This window comes from Rana temporaria, chromosome 9 (assembly GCF_905171775.1).
Source record: "Rana temporaria chromosome 9, aRanTem1.1, whole genome shotgun sequence".
NCBI classification, from domain to species: domain Eukaryota; kingdom Metazoa; phylum Chordata; class Amphibia; order Anura; family Ranidae; genus Rana; species Rana temporaria.
The window spans coordinates 98,338,903-98,366,639 of NC_053497.1; the positions used below are offsets into that span (position 1 = coordinate 98,338,903).

General features: G+C 42.2%; 1 protein-coding gene across 1 annotated transcript; it reads right to left on the minus strand.

Moving 5' to 3' along the window:
• Positions 1-2,614: 2,614 nt before the first annotated feature.
• On the minus strand, positions 2,615-27,737 carry ZC3H12B (zinc finger CCCH-type containing 12B). Its single transcript, XM_040323952.1, has 6 exons — positions 27,321-27,737; positions 17,858-18,673; positions 16,955-17,094; positions 15,323-15,557; positions 10,667-10,773; positions 2,615-5,551 (listed from the first exon to the last, which is right to left on the minus strand). Exons 2-6 carry the CDS (start codon positions 18,505-18,507, stop codon positions 4,116-4,118), a joined length of 2,568 nt encoding a protein of 855 aa, XP_040179886.1. The 5' UTR covers positions 18,508-18,673; positions 27,321-27,737; the 3' UTR covers positions 2,615-4,115.

The window sequence follows — 27,737 nt, forward strand, 5'->3', positions numbered from 1 at the left end:
ATTGGATCGCATAAAAGTGTGAACACCCATGCGATCCGATTCCAGTGTGGACCAAAAAAAAAGGGTCCTGCACCATTTTGGTGCGAATGAGATGCAATTTCAGCCATACAGTTTGTATGACTGAAATCACATTGCACAGACATGTCAGGTGATGTGAACAGCAATGCAGTGTGAATCACATGCGATGTCTGGCATCGCACTAGTGTGAACCCAGCCTTAGCGCAGCTGTGGGGAAACACAAAACGTGGCACAATTTTGCCACCGTTTTTATTTTCCCACAGCCGGTAGACAAAACATTTCTATCCTAAACACGATTCCTCCACGTTCAGTAGAGGGAGGTTGAAGCTCACCTTTGGCAAAAAATCAAGTTTAAGAGTTGCTAGTGTACATGAAGCATTAAAGAAAAGGCATGACTGATTAGTTTTAAAACGCTTCATTAAACTTAAAAGATAGGATCGAGTGTTTTACATAAGAATAGTTTGGTAATTTTATATTTGAGATTTTAGATTTAAATCTTTTCATGCTCTGAATGTGTAAACATTTTTATTCCCATCAAAGAACAGCAAAACATAGTTGGATATGAATAGAGGAACAAATCCAATAGGATCTGGCCTAACTTTTCATTGCAGTTTACCACTTGTGTCCAACTGTCCAGTATGGTTTCTCACGATCGGATTTCTCCACACAGGCTTGTGGAAACACAGCCCATGGCTAACTGAAGATTTGTGACCATTACCCAGGAATGGTAGCTTGCATAAATAAATAGAGAAGCGAAAATGAAAAGTATGATGCACAACACTGAGGAGCAATACAAATCCTCAGCATGTTAAAGTGAACATTTCAGAACATCTTCTATATGTCACAAACACGGCTCCTATCTAGAACTGAAGGTGCCACTGCCTTGCTCCTAGTAGTAGTTCCATTTTCATGATGGCACAAACCTGAGCTATATGCTTCCAAGCCAAAACAATAAATTGGAGGTTAGTTGTGACATTAGAGCCATTCTGAAAGGTTCACCTTAATGCTCAATATTAGTTTTCATAAGAGGTATGCAAGTTCAAAGCTCATGCACAAACAGTATAGTACATCAATGACACTTTCACTTCTCAATGAGCCTCATGATTGAAAGCATCTGAAAAAATGGTGCTTACCCACAATACATTTCTCAGTTCCTTTTTTGCCGTGTTTCACAGACATGAAAGGGAGATTACGTGTGGCTATAGGCAACACAAGTCTCACAAACACCGACCCAGGAGGCTCAATATATGTACCACAGGTTCCCCTGTTACAAAAATAAATTAAAATGTAAAAAAGTCAATGTGGAGCAGCCGAAGACCCATTCTCAGAAAGCCAGAGAAAAACCCTGACGGCAGCCTGACGTTCCGTTTTGTTTCACAGTAAGAAACATTTAGGCAGTTATCACCTTCTCATGAAGAAACAAAAAGGCCAATCAGCTTGGCCCTTCTAAGCTTACATGAAAAAAAACCTGAAGTCACCTAAAGCCCAAAGCAGTGGCTATGGATCGGCTTCAACACCTTAAAAGTATTATACAATGGGGTTCATTAAAAAAAAAAAATTAAATAAGTGATAGTGCTAAGGGTCAGCAACCTGAGTGCAGCAGAAGACCACCAAGAAAATGCCTGGTCTGGCAATGCCAATTGCAGTGTTCCCCCTTACACCTATGTACATGGACCAACAACCACCACAAAAAAGTGCAACTAATCCACTAGCAAAGTAGTGAATAAAGTCTGCATCTCAAACACATCCAGTACCTGCTGGAAAGGAGCAGCAATAATAGTTACACCTTCTGTATCTCTAACTAGAGTAAGGTCATGTACAGACACTAAATACAAGGTGGAGAGTCTCCACGGAGTCGCGTTTGACATCACTGACATTTACAAATTCATCTGTAGTAGAAAAAAATACTACACAAGTCAAATTAAATGATTAATACAATTCTCTCTTCCTATTGCAGGAATGACACCTCAAGAGCTGCACTCCCTTACCGTCAGGTAAAGGACTAGTAAACCTCATAAACAAGCTTAGGTAAAAGAGCTAGAAATAACATTCACATATCATATCATATGAACCATAGAGAAATCCAACACGTTTGCAACATAATGTTGATATTTTTCATTTTAGGCTAAAGACAGCCTACAAGTATTTGGCTACATTAAAGTGGTATTAAACCTATGCAAACATTATATGGCAGCTTACGAATTCTTACATGATGGCTGCAATAGTTTTATTTTCTATGCTTTCTTTCGTCTAATTTCATCTGGTAATCTAGGCCAGTAAAGCCCCGTACACACGATCAGAATTTCTGATGGAAAAAGTCAGACAGAAATTCCGACCGTGTGTAAAATCTGTCTTTTTTCCCAGGAATTCCGTCAGAGTTTACATAGGGAAAACATGTTCACTTTTACTCCGATGGAATTCCGATGTGGGTTTGGTCGGACAAAGGTCTGATCGTGTGTACGGGGCTTAAGTCAGTTTTTTTAAAAACAGGCTCTCCAGCATAATGCTAATAATCAGTTACAGGGATGAAACAAACCCATTATCAGCTTTTATTTATTGCAAAAGAAAAAAAAAAGCGGTTTGCTGAAACTGCATATAAAGTATTAGCTGGAGTCTGGCATCAATTTGTGTATTTAAATCTGTTAGTCCATCAAACACCCCCTCCCCCCAGATTGACAATGAAGCTGTCCAAAAGGTGCCCCTGTGCTCCTTCATCCAGAGTGGGCACACTAATACAGGAGGTGGATTACTGGCCTGATCAGCAAGCGAAAACAGATGGAAAAAAAAGAAAATAAATGCGGTCCCCACATCCGATGATTGGTAAGCTGCAATTTACATACATATAAAATACATTTTTGGTTTGGGTTTAAAACCACTTTAAATGTATGGGATTACTAGACATAGATTACCTGTTTCTGGGTAGTAAATAACCCAAATACCACATGCATCTATATTTTTCCACAAATGTTATCAAAAGCTCTTATCCATACCAGCATTACAATGTATTAGCCTTTTAACCATCTGGGTACTGGCAATAAATATCACTTCATGGCTAGTTAAAGCCAAACAACTAATAATGCGTTCAGAAATCAAAGTCTTAAGCTACATCTCCTCAGGAGCTGTATCAATGGTATACTATCAGAATGGGTTTTTCCTTCAAGAAAAATGTCCAGGGTTTTTGTTTGCCCACAATTGGACACATAGCTACATCAAAAAATATACAAACACATTTCTTCCTCTATTACAAAATACTACATGCATTTGGCCCACCATAAAATGTAAAGGCCTCCTTTGAATTTTGGGCACCAAAAGCACAATTGTGATTAAGAGGCGCATGGCTATTACAAAATATTACTGAGGTACAACTGACCAGTGACCTGTCAAAAATTGTGCAAAAACACAAAGACAAAAACAAAACTAAAAGTTCTGTTGTGCAAATATAAAATCTGTAGTACAGATAAATATTGCGACATGGTAATGTATCTATGAACTCTGAAAAATACACAAAAGATGTGAGTGTTCAGCAATACATTTCCTGTGCAATAGAAACCTCCTTTTAAGCAAAGACAGAAGTTTTGGTGAACAATAGAGAAAGAGAACTAGCTATGTACAAGATTGTACTGATTGAAATTGCAAATACACATGTAAGCATGCAATATAATTGCTAACAATATGAACAGGTGTTTTTTGTGAACAGCTGAACTTAACATGATGCAAGCAACTTATGTGCTTTGATGATGTGCTGGGATCTCCAGCATTGGAGAGATTGACTGACCCTTCCATCCTCTTTATTAAGAATAGGAATCAGTGACTTAGCCTTCCAAGAAATTTAGGTTTTACCTGTCAAACAGGTCTAGCAGGGATAAATATATCTATACAGTAAAATATGCACTCCTTTGGGAATGCTGCAAAGATCAGAACATTTACGTTAAAAAAATAAATAAAAGTTTATAGTCTTTGTAAAGTTTCAGATGTGGCAAGAAAAAGATAAAATGGTCGATCGGTCATCTGAGAAAGCTAAATGAGAAAAACACTGCCAGGTTTTATTTAGGCAACTTGATCAATAGATACTATTGTCCAGGCATTAAAGGATGATATTAACAGTGCTGATGACCTGATCGTAACCGTGATACAATAATCGCTGCAAGCTGCTGGGCGTCAGTCATATGTGGGTTCTTCTCCATGACAGAGAGTACCACCCCTGGAGGAAAGATGTTACATAGGTTTTTGTAGGTCTGATATTGATGCTCTGGAATGATGTGCTGCTCTCTATGCTCACTAGCCATAACTGGCCAGTGAGGAGATCTCCAGAGCTGTTCCATCTTCTCAGGCATACTTCTTACCATGACTGGTTCATAGCATGGCTGCATGAGACTATTACTAAGTGGGTATGAGTGGTAATTATAGGAGTCAGTGGGGCAAGGTAAAGGGTCCCAGCTAGCATGTTGTTCACGGCACAGTGGAGGTCGTCTTTGCCGCATGGGGTTACTCTCATAAAGACGGGAGTCCGATATGCTATCCATTCTAGTCATGACCAGTGCTCTCCCAGGCTGAGCATTAGCAGAAGGATGCATATTCTCTGGTGCTGGGTAATCTCCAGGACAGCTGGACCTTGCCCCAACAAGTGGATGTTGTATATGCAAAGCCATATGCGAGGAGGACTGCTTGCGGGAATTCTGCATGGGCTCCTCCTGACCATAGCTCTGAACTCGTGTTAAAGCTTCATGGTAGCCATGTGCAAATGGCTGTAGCCGATTATGTGGAGGTGGCCTTTGGGGTTTGATAGTTTCTTCAGGTCCAGGATCAGAGATGCCCAAATATAGGTCACTGTATGACGAGTAGGAGTCGTTGCTGGTGTGACTCATGCAGCTATCTGGACATGGGCTGGAGTTCCTTGAAAACGCTGCTCGGTCCTGCTCTGTGCTGTAGTATTCAGAATTGTGCATACTGCTTATGCTCAAATTAGAGAAATCACTAAGCATTGAGTAATAACCGTGGTCTCCCAGAGATTCATATTTTGGATACTCCTCATTGTAACTGACAGAATTGCCATGGCTGTTAGTGACCAGTATCGGTGGATAGTGAATGCTTGTCATGTGCTCCAAAGAGGATTTCTGGTGGGAGAACTGTGATGATCCAGGCACAGGGCTGCTTGCTGAACGTGTGTTCAAAGCACTGACAGCATGACTCTTGGGAGGTGGAAGAGTTGGCACGCTCAAGGCAGATACAAGTGATGGCACAGAGTTCGCCTCTGATTTGCGGGCTGCTGAAAGCCTCTGTTCTGGCTCTACAGCTGCAGAACGAATACTAGGATCAGACTGTCTTTTAGGGGCAATTCTCTTTATTTCCATGGATCCATCTCCCTTGGAATTAGATGGCCCAGTCCCACATTTTACCAATGCACCTTCACTCATTGTCTTGACCGCTGACAGTTTCGCACTTATTCGGAGTTCATCGGCTACTGATCGCAGAGGCTGGTTTGCCCTCTCAGGGTGATAGTATTTACATTTGTGACCATACGTGCATTTCTTCCCTGAAATAGATGAAGGGCATTACCAGGAGGCATACATTTTAAAATAACATTTGTTTTAATTATGTTCATTACTGTTCTATATCCTCTGAAGCATATACTTGTGTACTAGTGTGTAAAGTAATTTCTGTAAGGTATAGAATCTATTAGAGCTTTCATGAATATTATATGACAGATCCAATGCATCATTTGTGTGATGCCTCCATAACTTAAAAGAAGCGGTCATGGGTAAAAATATTGAGCTGCCTTTGCATAGCTGTCTGTCTCTGGCTTCAAAACTCTCTGGCCTAGGCAAACAATTGGTAAATAAACTCTTTACCTACTCAGAAAGCATTAAATCCACAGGATCAGCATTACAGCCATAGAACTATTATTTTAAGAAGCAACGGCAGCCCCAATTTTTCTTTCATGACCAGATTTGTTTAAAAAAAATACTGAAAATAGACCTCTGCATTGGGATAATTGAACACACACACACACACACAATTTATGTCATTCTGTGTCTACTGATGAAGTAGAGGAAGAAAAATGTAATTGTTTTGCTCCTTTGAATGATTTAATACATCGAGCCAGGCTGGCTCCCTGCCAATACTGGCTTGCATGAGTTGAAGACAGGAGTCTTCTAATCTGTGAGTAACATCTTCAACTGCCTACAAGTAATTATATTGTAACTGGGAAATGAGTTCTAGCAGGGTTGAAGGTTTTGCTCAGTGCACAGTGTGCCACATGTATGCAAAATTGGTGCAACAGCTCCAGGATGGATACCGCTGTGACAGATGTCAGTGGGTTGCCCTTCTGGAAGCTTGCATTTGAGATCTGGAGGAGCAAGTTGCACACTTGGCAGAAAGGACAACCTTGAAAGGGGTCCTCTGCTCGCTGAGCAGGTGGTTAGTAGGGTTGAGGTGGAGGGGCAAGTCAGGATGATCACATAGGAAGATGGGTTCATGTAGTTAGAGGGAGTGGAAGGGGCTCACAGAAAAGGAAGGCCAGTTCTGTATTTGTGCATCAAAACAAAATTTGCAAAGTTGGGTGAAGATGTGGAGGTGGCAGCCCTAAATGTCACAGCTACCCCTAACAGCCAGGAGAGCAGCCCATCTAGTAGAGGTGGTGATGGGAGTGCAGATAGGCCTAGAAAGTTGGTGGTAATAGGGGATTCTATAATTAGAAGGACTGATAGAATAATTTGTCACCAGGATTGCCTCAACCAAAGGTTTTGCTGTCTCCCTGGTGCTAGTTTGGCATGTGGTGGACCGGGTTGATACATTACTGAGAGGGGCTGGGCATGACCCAGCTGTCTTGGTCCATGTTGGAACCAATGACAGAATACATGGAAGGTGGAGGTTCCTTAATCAATTTAATGAACCAAGCTGCAAGTTGAAGGGAAGAACCTCCAAAAAGGTGATATTCTCTGAAATATTGCCTGTGCCATGTGCAACACAGGAAAGGCAGGGGGAGATTAGAGAGCTGAATGCATTGCTAAAGACCTGGTGTAGGGAGGAGGAATTTGGGTTTCTAGAGCAATAGCAGTTCCGTTTGGGCACCAGTTCTCAAAAATGATATTGGGGAACTGGAGAAAGTGCAGAGAATGGCAACCAAACTGATAAGAGTTATGGAGGAACTCTGATATGAGGAAAGATTAGAGGAACTGAATTTATTCACTCTTGAGAATAAGGGGGGATATGATCAACATGTAAAAATATATAAGGGGTCCATATAGTGAACTTGGTGTTGAGTTATTTACTTTACAGTCAACACAGAGGACACGGGGCACTCTTTTTAGGACTAGAGGAAAAGAGATTTCATCTCCAAACACGGAAATGTTTCTTCACAGTAAGAGCTGTGAAAATGTGGAATAGACTCCCTGCAGAGGTGGTTCTGGCCAGCTCAGTAGAAAGGCCTGGATTCTTTCCTAAATGTACATAATATAACTGTGTACCGACATTTATAAGTAAAGTTGATCCAGGGAAAATCCAATTGCCTCTCAGGGGGGGGGGGATCAGGAAGGATTTTTTTCCCCTGCTGTAGCAAATTGGATCATGCTCTGCTGTTTTATTTTGCCTTCCTCTGGATCAACTGTGGGTATAGAATTGGGTATATGGGATTGTACGATATTTTTTCTTTTTTTTTTTATGGTTAAACTATATGGACTTGTGTATTTTTTCAACCTGACTATGTAGCTATGCAACTATGTAACCTCTGATCATCAGTGGAGTTTCTAATGAAAGTTCCAACAGCAGGTCATAAGAGGTGAAAAACCCTGGAAAGACAACCGAGTCAGATGTTCCTTGGACATATTAATGGCATCCCAGGCATGAAGCCAAAGTACTCTTGCCCATGTTCTTAGACATCTGTGCCATGCAAGAAACAAGCCTAAATGCTCATATCCAGACATTTGCTCCACAAGTCCAGTGAAATTAGATCATACTTATTAAATGTCAGGGTCATTTTTAAAAAGGCACTTACTGTATTTATCGGAGTATACCGCGCACTTTTTCCCCCTTAAAATAAGGGGGAAATCGTGGGTGCGCTATATACGACGATACCCGCGCTCAGTTTGAAGCCTCCGCCGACATATACCGAGGGCAGTACACTCGGGTACATTCGGCCAGGCTCGGCTTCGCTCGTGGTCACGCTCTGTGACGTTTATGCGTGAGAAGCCGAGCGTGCCCGAGTGTACTGCGCTCGGTATATGTCGGAGGAGGCTTCAAACTGAGCGTGGGAAGCAGGGATTCGACTCGGAGACAGTGCGGGAGAAGCCAGGAGGACACCACCGAGGCCGCGGACGGATGCCGGACCGGACATGGACGCCGGGCAAGACACCAAAACTGTAAGTATTAAAAAAAAAAATTTTTACAGGAATTTCGGGTGTACATTAGGGGTGCGCGCTATATGCCGGAGCGCGCAATACCCCGATAAATACGGCAACTCAAAAAGAGATACAGTTTTGAGAATTAAAATCACTGCCAACACAGGATGCAAAGTCATTCCAGCTAAATCAGAGTGGGAATCCAACTGCCTGTCAATGAAATCCCAAAAAGGGAGCATCTCTGCTTGGGAGTATGTCTGTTAAAGTGGAATACTAGAGTATCTATGGTGAGAAAAGACACTTCCAAGAAGGAAAAGTTCCATAAAAGGTTCTCCTGAGGCAGCGAGGATGCTAGAGGGAGTCCACAGTCCTCAGAGAATTTACTTAAATAGTGGGTGTAATGAAAAAGTCTTTGCAGCTGTGGGAGCTTTAACCACTTTAGCTCCAGAAGATTTCCCCCCTTCATGACCAGGCCCCAAATAAAATGTATGTCCCTTCCCCCCCCCCCCCCCCCCCCCCCCCCCCCCCTCACAAATAGAGCTTTTTTGGTGATATTTGGTAACCAGCATCTTAGATATAAACAAAAAATATATTATAAGTATATTATTTATATTTTTTATTTTCTGCTATAAAACATATCCAATACATTTTTTTTTTATTTTTTTTTACTAGTAATTGGCCTAATGGCAGCGATTAGCGACTTATAGCGGAACTGCAATACTGCAGTGGACAAATCGTACACCGACACATGACACTTTTTTGGGGACCAGTGATACCAATACAGTGATCAGTGCTAAAAATATGCACCGTCACTGTACTAATGACACTGGCTGGCAAGGGGTTAACATCAGGGGCGATCAAAGGGTTAAATGTGTGCTTATCTAGTGATTGTGTACTGTGGGAGGTGCTTTTATTAGGGGAAGGCATGGATCAGTTTTTTTGCTTTGCAGGAATACAGTTTCCATGCCATTCCCTACTCACAGAATGGCAATCTGCCTTGTTTACATAGGCAGACTGCCGCTCTGCCTGTGTACCGAATGATTGGTAGTACCTGCAGATCAGCTCCCGCTGTGCATAATTACAGCGAGAGCGAGCCTTCGGCGGCACACACTGGCACCTGATACCCGGAAGTGCAGGATCATATATATATATATATATATATATATATATATATATATATATATATATATATATATATATATATATATATATATAAAAATAAAATATATAATACCGTGTTTCCCCGGAAATAAGTGTCTTATATGTCGAATTGTGGTGCCATTTCACGGGCAAATGTTTGAATATCAGCCCTGCGCACAACCGAAGCCTTTGCTCTCCCGTCAGCAACCCATTCACCAATCATGTCTTCCAGCTCAGAAAATAAAGGTTGCCTACCTGAACCACACTTGCGCTTCTTGGAATTTCCTCTGTCCACCTGTAGACTGAGAGTGGAGCACAGTGGAGCTGGGGTGATCTCTTTGGGCTCAGTAGCAGCTTTTCCCCCTATCCCCTGGTGTTTGTGTGGGGTGAGAGAGGTGGTACAGAGCTTCTCCTCACTTCTTTACAGCTCTGAGCTCCGCACCAGTACAGTACTACCGTATCACGTGTTGTTTACGTGTTGTGGATAAACACTCCGAGAACCAGAAGAGGAGTATAGGTTGGGGTTACTTATATCAGTGGGACTGCCCCCTGGGCTAATGAGGGTTGCAGGTGGATGGAAGTGATAAAGTCACTGTAGATAGACAGTGGAATGAGACCAGATAAATGGGGCTTCATGAGCAGCAGCAGACTGGTGCTTCCTTCTAAGCTGAACAGCAGGAGAAAGAGGAGAGCTTGCATGACAGTCCACCTAGCTGATGACACTGGTGCTCAGTTCCTCCAGCCTCAACCAACTTTATGGTGGCAGGAATATCAAAATGGTGCTATAACGATACCAACTGTAAGGCAAGCTCACAATGCTTCAACCGAACCAGCCTCACATTAGTCTTCAGATACTGGGTTTACACAAGAAGCTGTGCCATTGCTCTGGCCCTAGAAAGTACTCTGTGGCCAACAAAGTCACTGAGGTCTGGAAACCACAATGCAGAGCTGGGGGACCCAAGATCACATTCCTGGCTAGCAATTAAATGGAAAAGTTTTGGATGAAATCCAACTTTAAAACTCTTGGAACAACCAACTCCTATATAAACTGCATGCATGGTCTTAAATATGAGAAGCCATAAACTCATGCTGTAAGTAAAAAAAACAAAAAACAAAAAAAAAAAAAACACCTTATCACACACACACACACACACACAGCATTGTCTGCTTACCATAGGGACATGGTTGCTTCTTATGCTCAGGAACAACAGGCTTTTTACGCAAGAAATTTTCTAGACTGGGGCCATGCCTTCCTAGTGGGTCATCTGGAGGCATAAACCTGGATATACAAAAAAAAAAAATCACAGAATTACAATTACATTTTAGGGAAGCCATCAATGCAAATTCTATAGTATTCTTTGTAATGTGCATTTAAAGCGGAGTTCCACCCAAAAGTGGAACTTCCGCTTTAAGCACAACTTCTCTCCTCGCCTTAGGCGGCCCCTCCCTTTAGGCAATCTCCAGGTGACACTTGACAGGTCCCAGGAGATCGCCTGTACATTCATAGAGCGCAGCGAGTGCCCGGCCGTGAAGCCAAAAGCTGTCACGGCCGCGTGCCCACGCTATGAATGGAGGCGCAGGGCTCCGGGCAGCCGCATCGCTGGACCATGGAGCAGGTAAGTGTCTGTTTATTAAAAGTCAGCAGCTACACTTTTTGTAGCTGCTAACTTTTAATAGACACTAAAAGGCTGGAACTCCGCTTTAAAGAGGAAACAAACACAGCCCGGCACACAGTGATGTGAAAAAATGCAGTCATTAAAAGACTGAAGGTGAGCCAGACACACAATAAGGTATTAGAATAAACAACCATTACAATAGGGTTATGCTGCCACCTTCAGGTAAGTGGATAGTGGGGAAAAAAAATGAGACCAGAAGTTTCTCCCTGGCATAACCCAGTTAGGCAAGGCTAAGGTTTTTGTAGAAAGCCATAAGCCACAAAAGGGTGGGCTCTCAGTGTCCTGTGAGGTCTTCCAAGAAAAGGATTGTACAGGTAAACCAAAATATTCTATTGTCTTTATCGCACATCATGGGACACAGAGCATCTTCATATCCATTACGATAGGAAGAACTAAAACAAAACCAATTAGAACCTCACGTGCAGCCTGCAAAACATTCCGACCAAAAATGGTAGAGTCTGCCAACATCCTGAGAAATAAGCGGACAGAGCCATTGAGAAATAGTAGTCTTGAAAGCTGCTTGACCCTTCCTTTGTCCTTTAGGAAGCACAAAAAGGGAATGATTGATGAATTGCAACAGTCAGCTTCAGGCAAGACCTGACAGCATGAACCACATCTAAAGTGTGAAGTCACTCAAAATCTGCGGCTTAAAACAGAATGGGGGATGGGGCCTAACAGTACTTTTACAATTGTATTGTGTCCTTTTGTTAGCGGGGGGCTTTGAATAAAGCACATTCCTGCTGCAAGCCTTGCTGCTCTCATGTGAGGAACCAAGATGCCCATGGTCTGGCGGCAATGCAGGGGTTGGAGGGACACTGCATTTGGTACCCTGAGCCTCCCGGCCTGGTGGGGGTGGGCGCTACATAGACTTAGGGGTTAGCAGCAGGGACCACCTCATGGCACCCACTATTCCCGCCACAGGACCCCCTGGGGATCGAATCTGTGCCCATCACGGTAGGCTCCATCACGAATGGCCTTCAGGGACTACCATCCTCTGCCCTGGCCCTGTACAGCACACAAATCGGTCTGCAAGGCAATAAATCATTGCAGAGGGCACAGTTTTACAGGTTCCAGTACCGACTGACATTACAGGCCATCCCACCGTGTCCAGTGCAAGGTCTGGGTACCATTCCACTGATTGCTGAAAAGCCATAAGTAATGGATCCAGAAAAAGCCAGTCAACTAATCCCAGATGGAATCAGTGAGAAGCTAGTTATTTGTTTGTTGCAGCGACTGCACAAACATGACCATCACACCTAAGGCACTAGCAAAAAAAAAAGGAAAAAAAAAAAAAAACACGGAAGCCTTACCCAACAGGGACGGGTTATGCCTGGGAGGGGACTTCTGGTCTTGTTTTTTTTGTTAGTGACCAATCACCTGAAGATGACAACATAACCCTATCATAGATGCTCTGTGTCCCTCAATGTACGATAAAGAAATAGCAAAGAAAGTGTGAAATTAATTAGAATCAACCATATGGCCTCTTAAAATGGATTACCCTTCCAAGTGGACAAATTATAAAAAAAATTCTGTGCATTATCTTTACTGTCTTACTAACAAATCAGACAGATATTTGACGTGAACTTCAATCAACACAGCAAAAAAAATAAAAATAATAATGTATAAAATAAATAAAATGAGTTGCAAGCTAAACACAGTGATTTCACTGTGCCCTCAATAAATGCACATATATAGTGTTGTGCTATGCTAATATTGCTATAACAATCAAATACATAAAGTTTGTGTCAAATAATAAAAGTCAATATTCAATCTTCCATCACCATTGTGAATCAAGTACCATAAATCTTCAGCAATATAATAAAACAAGTAGTGCCAAACATGCCTCCACCACCAGTAACAAAGCCACTGGCCTCCCAATTTGACCTCAAAAAGTGCCAAATCCCCCCCCCCCAGGTTAAATGTCAGGACAGTTTCTGACCATCCAACTCCTCCAAACTGTGAGAACCACTCTCAATCGTAAAGGACTAGTAGTTTTTCAGTTGCGATTATAGGGAATTTTTACAATCACAACTGAAAATTAGTCCTATATGATGATTGAGAGTGGTGCCAACAGTGTGGAGGAGTTGAATGGTCACAACCTGTCTTGACATTTAATGCCTTTTGACCTTTTTGAGGTCAAATTGGAAGGTGAGCAGCTTCATGTTTCTGTGGAGGCACGTTTGGCACCACTTGTTTTATTATATTGCTGAAGATTCAGGACTTATGCACAATGGTACTGGAAGACTGAATATGGACCTATATTATTTATTGACACAAACTTTATGCATTTGATTGTTATACAGGTGCATCTCAAAAAATTACAGGATCAAAAAGTTAATTTCAATAATTCAATTCAAAAAGTGAAACGCATATTATATAGATTCATTACACAGAGTGATATTTCAAGCATTTTTTTCTTGTAATTTTGATTATGGCCTAAAGCTAGTGAAAACCCAAAATTCAGTATCTCAGAAAATTTGATTATTACAAAAAAAGACCAAAAAAATTAATAGTAAAGAAAGGATTTTTAATACATACATGATGGCTTACGGAAAAGTGGGTCTGGTGTCTCCTCTTCCTCTTGACAATACCCCACTGATTCTCTATGGGGTTTAGGTCAGGTGAGTTTACTGGCTAATCAAGCACAATGATACCATGATCATTAAACCAGGCAATGGTACTTTTGGCAGTGTGGGTAGGTGCCATGTCCTGCTGGAAAATGAAATCAGCATCTCCATAAAGCTGGTCAGCAGAGGGAAGCATGAAGTCCTCTAGAATTTCCTGGTACAGGGCCGCGCAGATTTTGGACTTGATAAAACACAGTGGACCAACACCAGCAGATGACATGACTCCCCAAATCATCACTGACTCGAAACTTCACACTGGACCTCATGCAACTTTGATTCTGTGCCTCTACGCTCCCTTTCTCCAGACTTTGGGATCTTGATTTCCAAATGACATGCAAAATTTACTTTCATCCGAAAAGAGGACTTTTGACCACTGAGCAGCCAAGTCCTTTTCATCCTTAGTCCAGGAAGGATGCTTCTGATGTCTCTGGTTCAGGAGTGGCTTGACACATGGAATGTGACAGTTGTAGCCCATGTCCTGGATACGTCTGTGTGTGGTGGCTCTCGAAACATTGACACCAGCCGTAGTTCACTCCTTGTGAATCTCCCCCAAATGATTAAATGGCCTTTGCTTCACAATCCTCTCAAGGCTGTGGTTATCCCTGTTTGTGCACCTTTTTCTACCACACTTTTTCCATCCACTCAACTTTCCATTAATGTGCTTGGATACAGCACTCTGAACCGCCAGCTTCTTTAGCAATGACCTCTTGTGACTTACCCTCCTTGTGAAGGGTGTCAATGACGATCTTCTGGACAACGGTCAAGTCAGAAGTCTTCCCTATGATTGTGTAACCTATTGAACCAGATTGAGAGACCATTTAAAGGCTCAGAAACCCTTTTTACAGGTGTTTTCAGTTATTTGCTGATTAGAGTGTGACACCACAAGACTACAATATTGAACTTTTGCACAATATTTAAATTTTCTGACATACTAGATTTTTGGTTATCACTAACTGTAAGCCATAATCATCCAAATTAAAAGAAACGCTTCAAATACAATCACTCTGTGTGTAATGAATCTATATAAATATAGGAGTTTCACATTTTGAATAGAATTCCTGAAATTAATTAACGTTTTGCCGATATTCAAAAATTTTGAGATGCACCTGTATAGTGCTGCGCTACACTAATATTGCTATATGTTCATAAAGTCAGACAGATACTTTGGCCACTGGCAAGATTGAATGAATTACCACAAAATGCATCAGAACCTCTGTATTTGCATCTATTTTGCATCAACATATAAAGCAACTGGATTGAGCTACAGATTTTGCATAAGTATGCGTTTGTTCTATCAGTTCATTAAGACGTTGAATTCCCATCCCCTTAATGCCAAGGTAAAACTAGCAGACAGCTCAGAAAAAATAATAATGATTTTAATAATAGTAACGGACAGCTCTGTTATTTTCTTATTTCCGATATTTGTTTTTTCCCCTGTATGGTATAGAAAAGCAATAAAAATAACAGTCTTCTAAAGATCATGGATACAGGCCAATGGCAATAATGCAGAACAGAAGACCCTTACTTGTCATTGACAAATGAATACATAAGTAGCCTCTCTTCAATGAACTTCTTCCACTCAGGCTTCTCATTTTGGAGGTCTCGGTAGTTATCATTAGATACAATGATGCCATCACAATCAAAGGCCAGCTTGACAATGAAACGATCATCATAGCAAACCACTCTGCGACCCTGCACCCGGCGGGATGGTGTAAACACAAGAATTTTCTCCTTCTCGAGTTTTCGGAGAACCTCCTGGTCTGTTATGGGTGACCCAAGATTTAAGAAAGAAAGTTCATAATGTATAAAATTCCATTATTTAAATGCAATACACTGCTCATTTTATCTACGCATAATTAAAATTGTTACCATTTTGAACCTAAAGAGCACCTGTGATTTGCCCACAGCAACAGGTTCATTTTCATACCAGCACCACTAGCAGCTTTTATTTAACTTCCATTTGTGCCCCTGCCACTGTAACCAAGAAAAATATTGAAACTTTCTGGTATTAGGAGACTCTTTCTCTTCTATATCACAGTGCTTGGCAATTTGCCACTTTGCCAACAGCACTGGCACATTTTTGATCCAAACAAAGCAACGCGGAAGGGAAGGAATGGGTGTGTCATTAACGTGAACCTTTTGCTCTACCTTGCATGCCGAAAGCACAGGTTTACTTTAACTTGCTTGAATTCATTGTGTTCTCAGCTATAAATCTAAATCATTTATATTTTTCTAAGAACGTGCTGAACATACTTTTTTTTTAAGTTTTATTTATTGCTTTTGCCATACCAGGTATACAATAATAGACACAAGGCCCGATAGGCAACATACAAATAGAAACGATATACATTTCATCAGCATTGGCTCTCTCCTCCTACTTCGACCCTCACTCAGTGATATAAATCAAGATAGGTCTTAAACTGTTACATACATGTTAGATCCTGCTGAATATTCACTCCATGTGATGTCACTCAATCCTTGCTGAGCATACTTAAGCCTAAGTTATGTGTACTGAACCGTTGCAAGTGTTACTTTGTGCAACATATTCTGAGAAAGAAAGCATCATGCAAGTTCATGACACACGGTCCACCACTTTCAGATCACGGTCATTCATATCTACCAGATTGTGATGAGGTTACACCCTGCCAGCTTCCTCTTTGTGATCCATTGTCATGTCTCATCTACTTGTACATTTTTTGATTTCCTATTTTTAAAGACAATTTGTCAAGTCCAGCTATATTTATCAGAATATCTGGTTTGGGCTGGCATTTTAAACTTTGAATGCAGTCTTTAACTATTATATTCTGACCCTTACGGACATGCATGCCTCCTTGAAAAGCTAGGAATATTCCAGTGAAGCGTATGCAAAAGTCTTACAGTGCTGTATTTTTTTTCTTCATCATATGCTAATATTTCAATGTTTGATAAGTAAATGTTAAATATCTAATTGCTCATAAAAGAGATTTTGGAAATGCAAAAAAATTGAGGAATCAAACCAGCAAGTCAGCTACACCATTTTTCCAAGTGCTCACAATTCAGTGAATTAACATTTATTATAGATTGGTCATTTTAGCACAAGCATTAGGGAATACACAAGAACTGTCAAAGTATTATACTGGTTAATAACTTATCATAAATTTTAAAAAAAACACCATACCTGCAATGGGGGCATCAGGTCGAGACTGCTCCTTCCTCCAAGCTGGTACAAAGACAGTTATGTCTTTGTGGCCTTTCTCCAGAAACCATTCCACAGCCAGCTGTATTCCTCGGCATGAGAAGACCTCTTTATTGCCATGGCTAAATCAGGACAACAGGTAGAAAATTAACAAAAAATTACACAATCAAGACACAAACATGCTCCTCTCCTTCACACTCAGCTACATCGGCATCTCTGCTTTATAGGAAGAGAGGTTGTCGGGTACAATCCTATCTACTACATCTGTTAAAGTGAAACTGTGGACTTAGTAAGCCAGATAAACCAGCTGTAGCTTTATAAAACAATCAAATTTAATTTTAATTTATTTGTAGAGCGCCCCAGTACTGCACAAAGGCTGTCCACTATAAACGCAAATGACAATAAGAGCTTTACTCGTTTCCCTTTTCCTCTACCTGCCCAACTTCTACACCCAATCCCCCATCCCCCATATTTACCAATCTCCATATAGCGGATTCAAGATCATTTTTCATTCATATACATTGGAGACAAGCAAACGCACTCAAAAAGCATTCCTGAATTTCATTTTTCACCACCTTTTTGAAATTTACAAACCGAAAATGCTAATATACTTTATATGTCTATGTACTTCTTATTTGATGTAGACACCTTTTGCCACCCATGTCTTCCTATACTGTAAAAACTCTCAATAAAACCTGAAGTTTGAATGTCCCCCTAGTCAGCAGCATATTGACTGCATGGAGTCACTGAGGGCCCCCTTTAGTGGCTAATCAACAAATCTCTACTAAAATAAAATAAAAACTAATTACAAGGCAGACAAAATATTGGTGGAATGATTAAATGTATGTTATTAGAAATAATCTACTTGCAGTAAGTTATACCAACCTCATTGCTACATTACTTCCATCAATGACGATTGGTCTAAGGTTATCTGAACTGTCAACAACTTCATCTTCTAAAGACAGTTCAGGACTTGTTATATCTTTGGTGCAAGGGCCTCTAGGTACAAGATTGCTACTCAAATTGCCTCCACTAGTCTGTGCGTCTGACTCTCCCTTATTGCCTAGCCTCACCAGCTCTGCCAGAACATCATTAATAAGAGCAACTGCCCCCAACTTGTTAAGGACAGCTTGAATTTGTTCTCCACTGTAGCCCAACTTTAGGGCAAAGTCCATTTTTGCTTGATATTCTCTGTCTCGGTCTAGGCTGCTCTTAGCGTTGTCTGACTTGGTTGGTTGTTCAAGGGGAACTTGAATACTGCCCTGAGAGAAGCTGGGACGATCCAGACAAGGGGATCTGCAGAGTTGTCTGTGTGGCTTGCTGGAAATGTCCATGCCTTGAAAAAGGGTGCTAACATAGCTGCCGAGGGCACTTTTTACTCCCTGCTGTTCTGCTTCACTTTCAGAGCTGGTCCATTCATCAGATTCTCCACTGCAGTCTCCCATCTCGTATTCCATCTCACTTGTAGCCGCCCGCTCTTCTTTGGACGGCCTCTTTTCCATTTCCACTTTTCTGACCATGGACCAGGCCGTCATCACGTTTACCAGATGGCCAGAGATCACAAGGCCCCCTTTTGCTTTGTTAATACAATCAGTTATGTGGATAAGAGGGCATTTTCAAGCAAGGGCAAGATTCTTTCCATCTTTTAAAACCAAACATTTGCAGGGTATGTTCTAAGATGCCAACAGATAAAATGTATTCCTGAAAAAAAAAAAAAATAAAAAAAAAATTAAAAGCCTTTATCAATGTGATTTTGAAAAAATCCTTATGCAATTTGAAATCAACATTCAGATTTCTTATAAATGATGGTCAACTCCAACGACACAGAAAAAGGTCAGTTTAAGGCTTTACAACTTATTGAGGACTGACCCATAACTCTCCCACTGTTAATAACCATACTGGTGTTTAGCGGCTCCCAATTTTTTTCCATAACAGGTTCCCATTAAAGCCTAACCCATTACAGGTCTTAAAAAACATGTCCTTGCAAAAACAAATGAAGAATATACGGCTAGTTTTCTAGCAGCCGATTTCTAGACTGAAAGATCCCCCATTTACTCTCCTTAGTCTGCTCAACACACACAGCTTTGGCCACCCCCCTCTACTGGCTGCAGCATCCTGCGCAGTCTGCAGCCCTATCAGTAAGAACCTAGAACCCTGTGTCTGCGCGCGAACATCCCGTAGACCTGAATAGGACATACCTGTATAGCAGGAGCACCATCCAATTCAAGTCTATGGGATGTCAATGTGTAGGTAGCTGAGTGTTGTTTTTTATGGACACCAGCGTCTCTTTATATCCAGCCGCCCACAGGGCTATCATGGGTCTGCCGGATACAAACTATTGAATGGGCATGGATGTTTAAAAAAAAAAAAAACCCAGACATCTCTCTCATTCAGCTCCAATTCAGTATACTATCTGCTCATGGGTCCCCTGATCGGAGTGGGCCCTGCTCTGCGTGAAAGAACTCCAAGGAAGAATAAAGTACATGTAGAACTCTGGGATGGTCTGACTTCTAAACTGTACATTCACTTGTCCATGCAATTCTTTGATTACATTATTTAAAAAAAAAGCAACATTTCAGCTGAACGGTTATCTTTTTTTTTTTTTTTAAGTAACCACAAAGAGCTGGAAAAGAGAACCCTGTCCACACAACAAAAATTCCCCAAGCAAAAACTGGTTTAACAACTTGTTGAGAATTTCCCTTTTTTTGCTATTCTAAAAACGTACTAGAAAACAAAGTTAGTTACCTGGTAACTCATTTTCCAGGAGAGCATGAGTGTTATTTCCGTTTCCAAAACAGGAAACATAAGGCTCACACAGACATTACTACAACAAGTTTAGACTCAATGCCCCAGTAATATTTAATAAACAAAAAGCAAATAGTGGAACATACTGTGAGTAATTTTAAACAGCAAAGCAAATAATTGGAGGGATTTTCCTTCTATCATGGAAGATTTCTAGAAATTGAGTTACCAGGCAACCAGCTCTGTTTTCCCCAATCACCTTCTAGGACAGCAAGAGAGATAAGCTAGAAAATACCCTACTAGGTTGGGACTACTTCTTGCAGGACCTATTCCCCATTTCTAAAGTGTACCTTCCACTGAAATCCCTGATGTGGCCAAATTAGCAATGCAGTCTTAAAATTAATACTTTTAATAAATTTTTTTTAGAAAAATAGGACCAACCTTCAAAGAAGGGCCTGCATCCTTGAACCCCTCGGGGTGCAAGACTCCTGAGAGAGGCAAGGCACTCTTAGGGCCAGTTCACACCAGACACAGTTCCGTGTGCTTTTTTCCATGTATTCCAATGGCTCTAGTTGGCTCCAGTTCACACCATGCAGTCAGTTTCCGGTTAGTTTCTGAACCAGAAACTGACTGCATGGTTGGAAGTAGAGCCAACTAGAGTCATTGAAATAAATGGAAAACACTGTGCATGCATTTTCTGCAGAAAAAAAAAAAATCACACGGAACTGCGTCTGGTGTGAACTGGCCCTTAGTCTACCTAGGCCAAAGTCAGATGGATCCTGTTCCTTATGGACCTACGGAAGCTGGTGCCTCAAGTACTTGATGAGGGCTCTACTGAAAAGAGACCCCTTGTTGGACAAAATAGAAAAAGATCTGAAGGCCACAGATCCTCTCCCTGACATAAGAGGAGAAACTATCCCTCCTTCATCAGGATATACTAACAAGCATAAAAAACAACCCAATCAAGCCTAAGCAGACAGAGATCTTATCCCTAAACCTTCTATTCTGTGTACAAATTCATGACTAAAACAACCCAACATCAGTGAGTAGAATAAAAATACATGAATTCGAGCTGCACGATTAATCGTTAAGAATCGAGGTCGCAGTTCTCCCCCCCCCCCCCCCCCCCCCCCCCCTCGCATTTTCCCAATTATTTATTTGCAGAGAATTCTCTGCTCAAGCCTAAAGCTGCCAAAACAAAAAGACAAAACAGGCAGTCTGACAAGTTTCACACACACACACACACACACACACACTTTTTTATATTAAAAAAATTTAAGCAGAGACCCTAGAGAATAAAATAGTGGTTGTTGCAATATTTTACGTCACACCGTATTTACGCAGCGGTCTTTCAAATGCATTTTTGGGGAGGGGGGGGGGGGGGGGAGAAACCCACTAAAACAGTAAAGTTAGCTCAATTATTTTGTATAACGTGAAAGATGATGTTACGCCACAAGAATAGCGAGAATCGTGATCTTTTTTCTAAGCTAGAAAAACGCGATTCTCATTTTGGCCAGCCAGGCTCGGGAAAGCTTGTATCCGCTCGCCCGTGTGGCGCATGCGCAGTTACGTAATGGCGCCACCCGGCGCCATTTTTGAATAGCCGATCGAGTCAGGAGGGACACTATGGCAGTGACAGTCATTGGCTTGTGCAGTGCACTCGCCATAGGCAGAGAACGGAGCCGTGACAGCCTAGCGGCCATCTTTTTTACGGGCCGGACCGCAGCAACAGAGACCAACCCGCCTCATCCCGGTATAATAACCGGGGGGGGGCGCCGGGGCCCCCGCTCAGCGCCCGGGCACACACACCGGCGCCCGCCCCCCGGTTGTTCCGCCACTGAAAAGCGCTAAACTTCCAAGTGGAAATGAGATGAAAGTACAACAAATAACAGTATAATGTACAAAATTTACTCTAAAATCACATTTACTCATAAAGTACAATTAACAAATATGCTTCATGGAAGACTGGCAGTAAACAATTAAGGATTTTTCAAAATCATTTTGTACATTTCAAAAAGACGTCACAGGTGCTATTGATCAGCCTGTTTTATCTGAATCCATTAGGTTACCGAAAAGCATCACAGCATCAGCCCACTTATGGAAATACTTGACATTTTGTACCAAGATATATCTCACAAGAGGCATTAATGGAACAAAGCTTTTGCCTCATCTCGTCATAACATTTGCCAATCCATTAGCCCTTACCCAAGAGCCTTCTACCTAAACTACAGGACTCTTCAGAACATCCACTGCATCTGTAGAGCAAGTGTACAGAGATACCAGAAAGATCAAGATAGATCTATTCATAAAAATATTATCCATGATGTCATCCAATGATAAACACATTACAGACAGTGTGTGTGTGTGTGTGTGTGTGTGTGTGTGTGAGATATTGTATATACACACACACACACACACACACACACACACACACACACACACACACACACACAGTGGATATAAAAAATCTATACACCCCTGTTAAAAATGTCAGGTTTCTGTGATTAAAACAACAACAATACTACAAAATAAATAATTTCAGAACGTTATCCATCCCTCCCCCCCTCGCCTTTTTTTTTTTCATGGTAGCATAAGTGTGCACATTCTTAAACTAATACTTTGTTGAAGAACCTTTTGATTTTATTATAGCACTCAGGCTTTTTGGGTGTGAGGCCATCAGCATAGTACATCTCGACTTGTTATGCTGAAAGATGAAGTCCCTCTTCATTTTCTAGCAGAAGCCTGAAGGTTTTGTGCCAATATTGACTGGTATTTGGAACTGTACATAATTCCCTTCTACCTCGACTAAGGCCCCTGTTCCAGCTGAAGAAAAAACAGTCCCAAATCACGGATGCTGCCACCACCACCATGCTTCACTATGGTTGTTCTTTTGGTGATGTGTAGTGTTGCGCCAAACATATCTTTTGGAATTATGGCCAAAAAGTTTGATCTTGGTTTCATCAGACCATAACGCATTTTCCCACATGCTTTTTGGAGACTTCAGATGTGATTTTGCAAAATGTAGCCGGGCTTGGATGTTTTTCTTCGTAAGATTTTCGGCAATCACAGAGGTTAGACATTTCTAGTAGTTGGCCACCAGGTTTGCACACATCTCAGGAGGGATTTTGTCCCACTCCTCTTTGCAGATGCTCTCCAAGTAATTAGGGTTTTGAGGCCGACGTTCGGTAACTCAAACTTTCAGCTCCCTCCACATATTTTATATGGGATTAAGGTCTGGGGGCTGGCTAGGCCACTCCAGGACCTCAATGTGCTTCTTCTTGAGCCACTCATTTGTTGCCTTGCCTTGTGTTTTGGGTCATTGTCATGCTGGAATTCCCATCCATGACCCATTTCCAATGCCCTGGCTGAAGGAGGTCCTCACCCAAGATTTGACTGTACAGGGCCCTGTCCATCATCCCTTTGATGCAGTGAAGTTGTCCTGTCCGCTTAGCAGAAAAACCCCCCCAAAATATAATGTTTCCATCTCCATGTTTGACGGTGGGGATGGTGTTCTTGGGGTTATAGGCAGCATCCCTTTTCCTCCAAACACAGCGAGTTGCGTTGATGCCAAATAGCTACATTTTGGTCTCATCTGACCACAACACTTTCACCCAATTCTCCTCTGAATCATTCGGATGTTCATTGCCAAACTTCAGATGGGCCTGTACATGAGCAGGGGGACCTTGCGGGCGCTCCAGGATTTCAGTCCTTCACAGCGTAGTGTGTTACCAATGGTTTTGTTAGATACTATGGTCCAAGCTGCCTTGAGATCATTGACAAGATTCTCCCGTGTTGTTTCTAGGTCAATTCCTTACCATTCTCATGACCATTGAAACTTTACAAGGTGAGGTCTTGCATGGAGCCCCAGACTGAGGGAGATTGACCGTAATTTTGTGTTTCTTCCATTTATGAATAAATTGCACCAACTGTTGTCACCCTCTCACCAAGCCACTTGGTTATGGTCTTGTAGCCCATTCCAGCCTGGTGTAGGTCTACAATCTCTGGACAGCTCTTTGGTCTTGGTCATGTCATGGTGGAGAGATTGGAATCTGATGGATTGCTTCTGTGGACAAATGTCTTTTATACAGGTAACAAGCGGAGATTAGGAACTTCAAGGAGATTGCTCCTAATCTCAGCTAGTTACCTGTATAGAAGATACATGGGAAAAATAAATGTTGCCGATTGATAGGGGATCAAATACTAATTTCACTCATTAAAATAAAAATCTATTTATAACAACATTTTAAAATGTGTTTTTCTGGATAATTTTTTTTGTATTCTGTCTCTCACTGTTAAAATAAAACCTACCATTAAAATTATAGACTGATCTAGGTATGCTAAGCCCCCATACACAGGACCTCTGCCTGGGTAGAGCACAGCACACCCACCGTTCCTAGCAGCGCTTCCACCATGGTGGAGGAAACACAACAACTGAGGCCATGGTGGAAGTGGTCTGCCTTCAAAGGCATTAATCACAGTGTTTCCTGGGAAGTTGGGGGGAGCGACGCTCTCTCCAGGTGTTGTCCTGAAAGACGTTTTGAGAAATTACAGGAGTACCCCCACCTCATGTAATGGAGACGAGTAGAAGATAACATGTTTGGGATCCATATCAGATGAGCCGCCTAGGGTGACAACACTACTTACCCAAAGATACAGTGGAGGGAGAGAGTGAGCATGTGTTTTCAACCTAAGACAGGAAGTGTGTTATTAGCAGGATCACCAGGTGATAATAAAGGAAAAAAACTCAACTATCTAAGGACTTTTAAGCCACAATTTAAGCCACAATTTATTACAGTTTTGTTTATGGGTTTAGATGCCCTTTAACCACTTGCCGCCCGCCAATGACAAATTGACGTTGGCAAAGTGGTTGTAGAATCCTGACTGGACGTCATATGACATCCTCAGGATTCTGAGCCGCTGCGCGCCCCCGGGGGCGCGCATCGCGGCGATCGTTGTTGCAGGGTGTCAGTCTGACACCCCGCTAAACCGATCAAGGTAAAGAGTCTCTCACGGAGACTCTTTACCACGTGATTAGCCGTGTCCAATCACGGCTGATCACGACGTAAACAGGAAAAGCCGGTAATCGGCTTTTCCTCACTCGTGTCTGTCAGACGCGAGTAGAGGAGAGCCGATCGGCTGCTCCTGTGACAGGGGGGGGGTTTGTGCTGATCGATTATCAGCACAGCCCCCCCGAGGATGCCCACTGGACCACCAGAGATGCCCACTAGACCACCAGGGATTAAAAAAATAAAGGTATGCCACCCTAGACCACCAGGGATGAGGACACAAAAAATGGATGCCAATCAGTGCCACAATGGATGCCAATCAGTGCCCACAATGGGCATCACTGATTGGCAGGCATTGTTTGGCACTGATTGGCATCCATTAGTACAACACATACAATAGTGCCTATCTATGCCCATCCGTGCCACCTATCAGTGCCCAGCCGCGCCGCCTATCCGTGCCCAGCCGCGCCGCCTATCCGTGCCCAGCCGTGCCACCCATCTGTGCCACCTATCCGTGCCCATCTGTGCCGCCTATCCAAGCCCATCCATGCCGCCTATCTGTGCCCATCCGTGCCGCATATTAGTGCCCATCAATGCCACCTCATCGGTGCCCATCAGTGCCGCCTTATCAGTGCCCGTCAGTGCAGTACTATCAGTGCCCATCAGTGAAAGGAGAAAACGTACTTATTTACAATGTTTTAAAACAGAAACAAAAAAAAACGTTTTTCTAAATTTTCTGTCTTTTTTTTTTTTGCAGAAAATAAATATCCCAGAGGTGATCAAATACCACCAGAAGAACGCTCTATTTGTGGGTACAAAATTATAAAAATTTAGTTTGGGCATAGTGTAGCATGACCGCACAATTGTCATTCAAAGTGCAACAGCGCTGAAAGCTAAAAATGTATCTGGGTGGGAAGGTGTATAAGTGCTCTGTATGGAAGGGGTCAAATAGAATCATTACAACTACAGTTATATAGTTCATATCAGACAGCATTACTTATGGAGGAAGATAAAATACTGCATCTTTATTTGCTTCATACTGAAAATGCAAATTAGCTGGCTCTTAGTATTTTCTGAATCATTAACCCTGAACTAGCATACATCACAATGAAGTTGCTAATCCTGACATGTATACATGTTTGGGATCAATGACTCAAATAAATAAATACACTGGATCAGCAAGGTAGCCAGGTAACTCACAATTTCTGAAGCAAGCTATAGCACCCCACTCTCCTCTTGGCACAGATTGCCATTAACACGGATGGCAACCTCCAATGGATATTTATCACTCCCCCCAGGTATACACATGAAGGCTATGGTCAAACACACCCACACACATAAATAATAATAAAAAAAAGTACACTTACAGGAAACTATTTCCTGCTACCAAGAAAACAAAACTGGAAGATTTATACAACCATTTGTATAGGAGCACAAGTCAATTTACAGAACCCAACCCTGGTAACAGAACATGAAAAAAAAAAACTTTTCATCCTACAAGAGATTCTGTCAGCTTGTAACTTCTTGTATTTAGCTCACAATACTGACATCAAATCTGAAAAACATTTAAGATAGGGTGACCATACATCCCCGTTTTCCAGGGACAGTCCCCGAATTGAGGACACTGTCCGTGGACCAGGTCTGTCCCCAGTTTTGTCCCGGATTGGATTTGAACAGGGGCTGGAGCAATTTCAAAGACAGTGCAAAATAAAAATCTGAATTGCACCCCCCCGCTCTTACTAGCTTAGGGGGGGTATTTTTCATTATCTGTGCCCCTTTCTGATGATCATGTGCTGGTTGGAGCGGAGGGACTATTTCTTCAGTTTCGGGTGCATGCCCATTCAGCTCCGCTTGCACCCTGCCACCTGCCTATCTTCTTACCTTCCCTGGCAGAGTGATCTTCCTCCGCTCCCCACCCAGTAGTAGCCGGAGTGAGGATTGACAGGCTGGGAGAGGGGCTGTGATGGTGGCAATGGGCAGAGAGTCGCCGATTGTCAACCATTACTAGTAAAAAAATTATATATATATTTTTCTTTTTAAAAATATGGTCACCTTAACTCTTAACTTAAGAGCCCTGAGATCTCTCTGTGGACTTCAGAACAACTCTTCCCCCATGTTATGGAGATAAAAAGAGGAGATGATGTTCTGTAGTTCAAATCAGCAGAGGGCAGCCTTCGGTGACAACGCCAAATCAGCAGTCTTTAGTGACAACACAGCTCCTCTGTCACACTAATAGAACATGAAACCTAAATGTTCTCCCTCTGTCACATTGGCCAATAGCACTATACATCCAGGTCATTGATAGGTTGTGACTTTCCCACCATAGAATTACTACAACAGATATAAATATTATGGACAATGTGTTGGAATAGATTTTTCTGAATCAGTGTAAAGAAAATAAAAGAACCTGCAACTCTGTTAAGAAATGACTGCCATGTAGCAAACCGTGTTATTATGTACAATATACTACATAGAAGAGATAAATATTTGCAAACAATGCTACATCACCAGGGACAGCCCTCATAGAAGAAGTGTCAGTGATCGGAGAGCCCGACCTAGCCCGTCCATCTATCTATCTATCAGGAGGTCAGTGGGTTTACCTGCTCCTTGCTGTGTGTGGCTCCTGCTTTCCTTCTGTGGCTGGACTGATCTCTCTTTCTGCAGTCACACAGACGGAGGATTCTGGGAGGAACAGGAAACTGTCATTGATCCTGCCTTTCCTATACTCTGCAGTCGTGCAGCACTGAAGCCGGGAGAGGGCGGAGCTAGAGAAGACTTTAAAGGTTACCGCCCCCTCTCTCCTATCTCCGGACCCTTGCATTGCCGCTGTCTCCTAAGCCGTGAACTCCCCCAGCGCCCCCTTAGCGAAGCGGGACATTGTCCATATGACAACACCTGTGAGCAGAGGGACCCCGATGGGTAGAAGCCGAGCACCGATTACACAGCATGGACTGACATCACTCAGGTGTAGGCCGGCCTTCTCTATGACGTAACCGGGAGAGGAGAAGCTGGGAAAT